Genomic DNA, 10,402 nt, shown 5'->3' on the forward strand with positions numbered 1-10,402 from the left:
GACCACTTAGTCACTAGTATAGTTAAACTATCATTAAAAGAATAAAGCATAAAAAAATGCTGTCGCACTTTGATTACTATAAGTGAAATAACTAATTTAAGCTTGCTTTGAAAAAGGCTCAGAGTTCATTAAATAAAAATAATGTCTCAAAATTAATGCTTTAATGGGGTTAAAAAAGTAAATACAGATTACTTTATTAAATCTAATAATTGAAGAAAACTATCATGCCTTCCATTTAAGGTACAAATCAGACCATGATATATTTTTTCCAGATCAGCAACACTTAGATGAAAGTGTGCTGCGGCGACAGACTTCACTCGAAGGTTCGTGCACTTGGACAAATTCTATGAGTGCTCTCAGCACCGTAACACTATCCTTATTCACACCACTCGTTTTCAATTAACCTGCTTACTACAGCAATAGTTATTTGTTTTAATTCATTACTGAATGTATTTTACAATGTAACTATCTTCAAACAAGGAAAGTAAAAAATATCAACATAACTTTGTGATTTTAGAAACCATAATATGACAAATAATGTTCTTAAATCATTGAGGGGGCTCTGCCCCCCAAAACAAACTATTGAGGGGGCTCGGGCCTCCTCAAGCCCTATGGAGTCGGCGCCACTGCAATCCACCTTTATCTGGGCCTGCTTCTAATGCAGGTTCCTATTGGTTTGAAATGAAACTCTGAAAGTTAGGGATAAAGGGTCTATTCTGCGAACATCTCCCGCAAATTTTATACAATTCACTTTTATATAGTTGATACTCAAGGCAAACAAAAAAATATTGCACATTAAAACTTTTATTAGTAGCATTAGCTTTAATTATTCTTTTTTCTTGCTTTTACTCTCCCCTGTTGCAACAACGCACTTAAAAGTAGCAGCAATCAAGCACACATTTATTAAAAAGAACACCAAACTAGACAGAAAAATTAGAAAGAAAGTATTCACTCCTTGGAATTCTAAATAGTATGCTGGTGTTAACCACAAAACCTGGCCTAAAGACCAAACTACAAAAGCAGAAACTATGTATTTTACCCTAACATTTAAGAAAGGATAGGTCAATGGAAACAAACACAAATACCATAGAAAATACTGAGACGTACAAACCTTATTGAAAGTGACAAATATAAAAGTTTGAAGAAATAAACATGGGGCAAGATATTTAGGTGAACATAAAGCAAAGGACACTGACAAAATCAAAATTGCTTGTACGAAAAATGCAGCATAAGAAATGTATGAAGATACCTTCGGGTCCATAGTTTCCGACAGATACAGGATGTAAAAATATGGAGAAAAATTGTGTTTAATATCTTTCCTAGACAAATGGTACAAAAAACCTTCTTGAATGTAGGTTTCTCCATAAAAATAAACAGAAATAGCAGTGGGAATGATAAAACCTACCAAGGTAGCGACACCAAAAGTTATTCGTTTTCTGTTTGGCACAAACAGCAGCTTCAGCTTTTCGAAACCACCTGTTACATCGCACGCATTATCACAGAGAAAAAAGTAAAAAGTGAGAGCATGCATGCACGGATATATTTTAACATGAACTGAAAGCCCATATGCTAAACCAAACAATACCCATGACTTCAGTTGATACATGTAGATCGTCAACATCACTAGAGACGTCATAATGGCTTCAGAGCTTCCTCTTGTAGATATCACCATAGTCAGGGGATTGTAGAGCCACATAAAAGCACACAGCTTGCATGTGGCAGTGGTATAATTATATTTCTTTTGGATTTTATAAATTAACAAGCTTGTTAGTACATCAAAACAAGAAAATAATAATTTTCCGAACGAGGCAAACCAGAAGATATTTGGTGTTAGGAGAAAAGCCACTAAAGGTGTGTATCGGTAGGTATGTCTTTGAAAAGGGGACTCCCCTTTCCACAAAAAGCTGGCAGCATCGGTGAACACTTGGTAATCAATGTCAGTGTACTTCACTTTGAAATGTAAGTCTTGGAAATTACTGAAAAGTATAAGACCTATACGTATAAGCAAAGCAAGACCGCAATGGACTTGCATATCCATGTTCAAAAAGTCCAAATAAGTCATTTCTCGAACAATCATTTTAAGCAGTCGAAATTGACACACATGATCGATATTTGTTTTTCATTAATACTGGTTTGATTCATCAGGAAAACAAAATGTGCACATTCTGTAAACAGGCAACTTTTGGTGATCCAGTTGGCTGTTCTGTTTTTAAATCTGAAAGTATACATTAAAAAAAAAGTTGATTTATTCAGTTTAAGCCAGAAATACACAAAATATTTTTCACTATCGATTCTTTCTAGAGTTCTGTATTTAAATATGACTGACAATGACAGGTTCAGAGTAAGAGTAGAAGAAATATATATATATATATATATATATATATATATATATATATATATATATATATATATATATATATATACAGTAGAAGACCGTTATAATGCCGACCTGTATAACGCAATTCTCTATAAACCGCACTACTTTTCAGAAGTAAACAATGGGTTTTGAAGTTTAAAAAATCCCTCTGTTTTGCTTTGCAAACATAAACATTGTTAGGCAAATTAAATTTTGAAAGTATTTTATCTTTCCATCTTATTTCAAAGCTTTTAAATTGAAAATTAGTACTCATAGTAAACAGAAAATACCAGATGGCTCTTGAAAATGCAGCTGTTATGCAAACCATGAAGCTAGCAGAAGTGAAGGATTTTGATTGTGAAACATATTTACTTGTGAATAACTAACTGTAATATTGGTGCTTTAATACTCATTGCAGATAAAACTCATTCTGAAGTGCTAATATATAGATATATCCTGAATATTAGTTTAAAAATTTGAAATGATCTATATAACGCAAAAACCTGTATAATGCAAAAGCTGTGGTCCCAAGGTGTGCGTTATAATAATCTTCTACTGTATATATATATAAATTAGACTTTTTTTAAGAGTCACTAACATGTATTAGCATATATTTTAACATCAGTGAAAGATTTGGACATGCTTCGAGTTCTACCGAAAAAAATCTGTTCACATCTACATATCTTGCAGAACAAAGTTGAATGCTGTATTGTACCCGCACAGTCAAGGCCGTATCCAGAGGGGGGGCCTGACGGGCCCGCCCCCCCCCCCGAAACCCGAAATGTTTTGTACCGTAAAACAGAAGAAGGTTTTTCTTCTTTTTTTTTAAACTCCTATTGCCAGAAAAGGAAAATAACAATTTTTTTTTAATTCTTAATTTTGCTACTATTCAAAATTTATAATATTTTGAAGAAATACAGAAAAAACAGTTCTAGTTCTCATTAGCTGCAAGGCACACTTGAAATTTAGACCTTTAATTAGGAGTTCCTGCTCTCTTTCCCAATTCAATTCAGGGCAGTCCAGGGTCAAGGCAGGCTCTTTGTCAGTTCGGTAGACTTTTCAAGTCTACCGAACTGACTTTTGTGCACTTCCTCCTCCAGAGGCGTGCACAGAAATTTTGGGGCTGTCACAAATGCTTTTTTGGGGCCCCCTCCATATTGTTTACAAATATTTTCAGCCCTAGGTATAAAAATATCGGGCCCCATTTAAGCTCGGGCCCGGGCCAACAGGTGTCCCTTCTCCCCTCTGTGCACGACCCTGCCCTCCTCCTCCTAAAACTCTTATAAAACTTACACTGTACTGATTTCGAGCCGGGAACTCCCCAAAGGCTTGGACCCTAGTTTCCGATTAGGCGAGTATCTTGTTACCAAGATGTGCCAAATTCAGCTCCTTGATACATCCTGAGTAAAAAATGCAAAAATCACGATTCTCGCGTTTTTGTAGCATAATTTTCAAGATCATTTTTGTGACTGATATGTTTCTTGTCTTGCATTTATTTAATGCCGAATTCAGTATTCAGTCTTTTTTTTTTCATATTTTTGTAGTCTCAATTACCTAATATAAGGCTCAAAATATAGATTTTTTTTTCAAAAATTTCTCGGGGGAAAAACCTCCGGACAGCCTGAAATTAAGGATGTTCTACATCCAACTTAAAGCGACACTCTCCTGTTATCCTTACTACTACAAGGTGAATAAGAAAAATAATAAGAAATTAAAATAACAACAGTCCAAACAGTGGAATCATTAAAAATCGAGAAAAAAAGTCTTCTATGTTAACATTTTTATGCGTTTGGTGTGTCTATATATACTATATGTGTGTGTGTGTGTGTTAGGGCAATGTGCTAATCCGGGCCCCTCCCGAAAAAAATTTCTGGATACAGCCTTGCGCACAGTACCAAAATTTGAGAAGTAACTTAAGTTGGGGAATTTAATCTTTATGAATTGTAGCTTTACAGGTGTATCACATTATAATTTTACAAGAATACCTTGGTAAAAAAATAAATAAATAAAATAACAATTGTTTTACACTAATAACTTTCGAGTAGAATGGACTTCTAGTTCAGTTGTTGCTGTTCTGAATATCCAGACTAAAAAAAATAATTCATAAAACTGCTTTTGTCGAGTGAATAAATGATCAACAAAAAATACCAATTATTTTACTATGTTTATTGATACTAACAGTTGCAGCCTTTTGAATCAGATTTTGATTTAAAATAAGTTTTTTCTTTTTGATTTAAAAAAAAAAAGATCAATCTAACGAAATCCACGTTAATCATCGTTCGAAAATATCCAATATTTTGATATATATCGGATATATTGATAAATGTCCGATATTTTCAATGAATTAGCATAAACTAAAGTTTTCAAAATAGTAAATGCATCCTCAAATCAGTCTGTATTTTCTTATTATTACCGTATTTTCCTGCGTATTATCCGCGGGCGGCCTATAATCCGCAGGTCCTAAAATCGGCCTGAAGAAAAAAAAGCTTCGTATAATCCGCGGCGGCGTATAATCCGCGGATAAGATGTAAAAAGATGAAGTTTGAATTTAACATACCATTTGAGCAACTAAATTAAAAATGTGAAAAAGTAATTGCTTTGAAGGCATAATCAAAATTAGTCTGAAATATAATCTAAAATATAATGATTTCTTTTTGAAATCTTGATTATAGTATGCTAATTACTTGAAAAACAGAGTCAAGACAAAGGAGCAAACAGTCTAATCTTGTGCAAATGGCTACCTATTTCACTGTAATGTTGCTTATTTTACATGATCTAATCCCAAAGAGGAACATTCAAGTAACGTAAAATAACCAACATACAGGCAGGCAGCGAAGAACATGCATGCTTCGTAAAATAAACAACATTCAGTAGACGTACGGTCTCGTCGGTAAATCCTACTGTAAAAATATTGAGGTTCAATACGTTGTAAGCAAAAAAAAAAAAATCACAGATAATCCGCAGCTGCGTATAATCCGCACCTCATAAACTTTGCCTTTTTTAGCAGATAATCTGCGGATTATACGCAGGAAAATACGGTATTCAAACCTAGACTTAAAATTTCTTTCATTATTTATATGTAATGCTTCATTTTACATTTTTATCAATTTTAATGGAGTTAATTTAGCATTAAAAGTTTTATTATTTTTTCTTCTGTTAGATACTGTTACAGTTATATGATTTAAAAATAAAAAATGCATTAGTCTGCGCACAGTCATTAGACATTTTCTTTTTTCCTGACCAATGTTTAATATTTAATCAGGCACTTTTAAAATGAAATAAAATTGTTACATTACTAATAATTTTATTATTATAAAATAAAAAGGAACATTATATGACTTTGTTATATTAATGATAAATTAATACATCATTAAAAAAATATAGTACATAACTTCTTGGTTATTTTTAATAATAAATGAACAATATTACAATGATTAATATACCTACTTTTTGTATTGAAAATACTATAGTTGAAAAAATAAATATCGAAAATATCATGATATTTTCAAAAAACGAGCTGATGTGTGCATCACATGACTTCCTTTTACTCCAATTTAATGTCATTTCCCCATTATTCGCTATTTTAATGTGATTCAATATTTATTCTCTAAATATCACCAACAATGGCCAAATTGAAACCAAAAAAAAAAAAACTCCGCCAAATTTGTCGCCAAGTTGGCGACAAAACTTGGCGACCAAAAGACTGGCGATATATCGCCAAGTGTCCGACAAATTATAACGCCACTTGAGTTTACATCGAAATTAACAATGATTTCCCCCCAAAAAGGTGCAAAAGACCCCCTTAGGAACATCCGAAAGCAACCAAAAGGGGAGGTGCACAACTAGACCCCACTACGAGTCTATGTACCAAATTTCAACTTTCTAGGACATACCATTTTTGAGTTATGCGAGATACATACGCACATACGCGCATACGCACATACATACAGACGTCACGAGAAAAGTCGTTGTAATTACCTCGGTGATGGTCAAAATGGATATTTCGCGTGTCTATACATTCTTAGGCACTTTTCCGCATGTGGTCGAATTGAAAAAAAAACTCAACATTCATTTGGGGGTGAGCAAAATGGAAATTAAGGGCGATTTTTGAGTGAAAATTCTTTCGCGAATACAATACTTCCTTTTTTGTAAAAGGAAGTAAAAATATCGGATATATATCGGCGAATCCTGTCGCAAATATACAGGGTGTCCGAAAAGTACTTGACACATTTAAAAAATTCATAGAAAACCAACAAATTGTTGTATGAATTTGCGGTTTGCACCATAATACTTCACAGGTTCAAGAGTTTTTATGACATCAAAAAAAAAAAAAAAAAGAAAAGGGGGGAAAAAAAGAAGAAGAAAAAAGGCATTTCGCAGTCAGGGTGTCAGTATATGCTATGCTCGTAATTCTTCATTTAGTAATTTTCATTCCTTTTTGAGTTCTCCTATATACTGACACCCTGGCTGCGAAATGCCTTTTTTCTTCTTCTTTTTTCCACCCTTTTCATTTTTTTTTCGACGTCATAAAAACTCTTGAACCTGTGAAGTATTACGGTGCAAACTGCAAATTCATATGACAATTTGTTGGTTTTCTATGAATGTTTTAAATGAGTCAAGGACTTTTCAGACACCCTGTATATTGGCGAACCATGGCATTCATGCTCAAATAGACAAAACAATTTCGGAACAAATCTGATATACCCCCCTCTTGGCGACTTTTTCCTGTTGGCGCCAAAAAAGTGTCGCCAAGAAAACTATGTATGACGTCATATGTCATACATCGTTCTTAGCGATGCTTTTTTAGCGCCAACAGGAAAAATTCAAATTATGTCATTAATTATTTAATGAAACTAATGCATTAATTTTTTTCCGTTGTTTCTCCGGGATACGAGCCCTCGGTCTCATAGTACTTTCGTAATGAGACCCCTGCCTCGGTCTCATTACGAAAGTACTATGAGACCTCGGGCTCGCCAGTTATCCCTCCGACTGTTAATATACATTACAGTCGGAGTATGATCACAGTTATGTATACTACAAGAACCCCTCAAGGATTTGTAAAAACAAAGAATTTTGGAAGTGAGAGGTTTTTTCTAAAATAAAGAACTTACCTTTTTATATGGTATAAATATTCACACTCAGTCTAAAACAATACATGGAACAAATCTGATATACCCCCCTCTTGGCGACTTTTTCCTGTTGGCGCCAAAAAAGCGTCGCCAAGAAAACTATGTATGACGTCATATGTCATACATCGTTCTTAGCGATGCTTTTTTAGCGCCAACAGGAAAAATTCAAATTATGTCATTAATTATTTAATGAAATTAATGCATTAATTTTTTTCCGTTGTTTCTCCGGGATACGAGCCCTCGGTCTCATAGTACTTTCGTAATGAGACCTCGCCTCGGTCTCATTACGAAAGTACTATGAGACCTCGGGCTCGCCAGGACCTCGCTGCCGCTCGGTCCGTTATCCCTCCGACTTTTAATATACATCACAGTCGGATATAAGTCACAGATCTCCTCCGTTCAGTATACAATAAAGTCACAGATTTTATGTGAAATTAACACCATTTTTGTGCTACAAAAATGCCAACCAGACCAAAATACAAACTACCAGAAACACACTAAAAACACAATAATTCAAAATATGTTCACTTACCTTTTTTACTTTTTTTTTACTTCCTCACGTGAGGCAGTGCACATATGTTCCGCTCTTAGGAATATTTGTTCGGATTTTAATTCAATGTAATTTAATATTTCTTCATTAATATAATTTCGCCAATCGGCTAAAGTTTGTGATGAAAAAAAATATTGACTTTCAATATCAGCAGTTTTGGTCCCAATTAAAATCTCATATGTTATCAAAAAAATCTCCTCTATTTTCAACTTGCTAGAACTAAACCATGACCCACTCCTGATCGTTGCTTCTTTTCCACAAACAACACCATCAATAACCTTTCTACAAAAAAAAATTAACCCATCTGAACATTTTTTAGTTTTTTTAATTTTCATAACAGAATTACATCTAGAACATAACATTTCGTTCTTAAGTAAACCAATTTCCCTTAAAAATTCTAAAAAAACCTCTTTATTTTCAATTAGTTTAAATATAAAAAATCTATTTAGGACTCCGGTACGTCCAAACGTTGGACGACCTGACGAAAAAGAAAAAGAAGATTCATTCAAAAATTTCAATTGATACTTTTGGACAACATCACAAACCGAACTCATAATTAAAATAGAAAATTCAACTAAATTAACATTAATAAACAACAAGAAAAAGAATACTCTAAAAGCGGAACATATGAGCACCTACCTCCTACCACACAGACACGTGCAAAAAGACAGACTTCGAGAAACTACTTTCCAGCGTTCAAGTTGCAAAACCAGGGTTGCCAAGTTATCGCCTTATTGGCGATTTTCGTATCGAGCGAAAAATTAAAATCTCGCCAAGAGGGGGGCATATCAGAGGAGAGCCACAATTTCTCCAACTTTCCAGGTATATCAAAAGAAAAGACATCAATGCTTTACATAAAACATACGCCAGAACATTTACATATGGTTATTGCTATACCATCTGACTGCAGACAGATTATATGTCCAGACTTTGCAGACAGGATAACTTTTTTTAATAAAAAATATACAAGGTACCTCAAAATGAATATAGCAATTACAAACAGCTATAACTATTTACTGAAAAAAAATTGATCGGTAAGATTTTTACAGAATGTAGACAGAACTTCAAAATTTTGTATACATACCTCAGAGATTTTCCGACTTTCTTTGGTCACACGGACAAAATCTAAGCGGTAGTCCATTTCACGCCATACATTCTGAAGCATTTGTACAACTATCTGCGTATGTTGTTCACATTAGGCGGTGCTTGATTGTACCGCTGACGAAATTTTCTCTGCACTGTTATAATACAATGACATCTGTTATAGCAAAAGACCCAGAATGCTTTCTGCATTTGACAGGCTATTTCCACTAATGAGGCGCAGCACTGGACAGGTTTCATTGATAGACGTCAGTAAACGATATTCAACCGTGTTCTTATTCCTGATGTAATGTATTACTTATTACATATGTAATGTAATAAATCATCTTTATTCAAATGAGATCTACTTATCAACTCTTTTGCTACATGTAAAGTTGCAGTTTTAGGTTGGTATCTCTTGATGCCCAATCATACAAATGAGGCGTTTCAGTCAGAGTTGCTATTTTGTCTACTTTATTGTAAAAAGTCCGGGGCGCAGGAAGAAATTGGACAAAACCGGACGAAATGAAAAATAAACTGATTATACATACATAAATTTATTGTTATGGTGTAACATTGTTGACAGATTTACAGAACTCACCCTTTCGGCTTTCCGTTTTAACAACAATAATTCTTGTCCTTGGAAATTAAGACTTCGCGCATATGCAGACTTCTGCTTCGTCACACCTGTGCTATATGTAAATAAATTTTGAAGTTCTGTCTACATTCTATGAAGATTTTACCAATCAATTTTTTTTTTCATTAAACAGTTGTAGCGGTTTGTAATCGCTATATTCATTTTGACTTAACCCTGTAAATTAGGTGAGTGAGTAAGTTCTACCCATTTTAGGATAGACAGATTTTCAGACAGAATATATAGAACAAGTAAAACAGCTTCAAGAGGATTTAGATCATATTACTAAGTGGGTAGATAAGTAGGGTGTGGTAGTTGTTGTTGCGAAATGCCAAGTGCTGCATTTACCTTCCTTCCTCAGTGGCACGAATCCCTGGGAAGGACCTGGTCTTCTCAACAATTTTCTTCCAGGCCTCTCTTTTTTTGGCCATGGCTTGCCAATTTTAGTGCTACATTTAGGTCATGGAAATAAACGTACAAGTTATTGTTTACAGGATTTTAATCAAGGCAGAAAATGTTATTGATCTGGGTGCCTCAATAAATCAGGACTTCAAGTTTAGTTAACAGTACAGCATTGTAATAACAAAGCCAACAGAATACTTGGGTTTATCAATCAATCTACGAGGGCCGATTCAGAAGTAAGGCTCCCATCA

The 10,402-nt window shown here is 34.2% G+C and overlaps 1 protein-coding gene across 1 annotated transcript; it reads right to left on the minus strand.

Moving 5' to 3' along the window:
• Positions 1-798: 798 nt before the first annotated feature.
• On the minus strand, positions 799-2,112 carry LOC129217031 (GPI mannosyltransferase 1-like; the record flags this gene model as incomplete). The annotated part of the gene is given in 1 exon segment (XM_054851265.1): positions 799-2,112. A coding segment is annotated over 1 exon segment (1,251 nt). The 5' UTR covers positions 2,078-2,112.
• Between the last annotated feature and the right edge of the window lie 8,290 nt (positions 2,113-10,402).

This window comes from Uloborus diversus, chromosome 2, assembly GCF_026930045.1.
Source record: "Uloborus diversus isolate 005 chromosome 2, Udiv.v.3.1, whole genome shotgun sequence".
In the NCBI taxonomy this organism is placed as follows: domain Eukaryota; kingdom Metazoa; phylum Arthropoda; class Arachnida; order Araneae; family Uloboridae; genus Uloborus; species Uloborus diversus.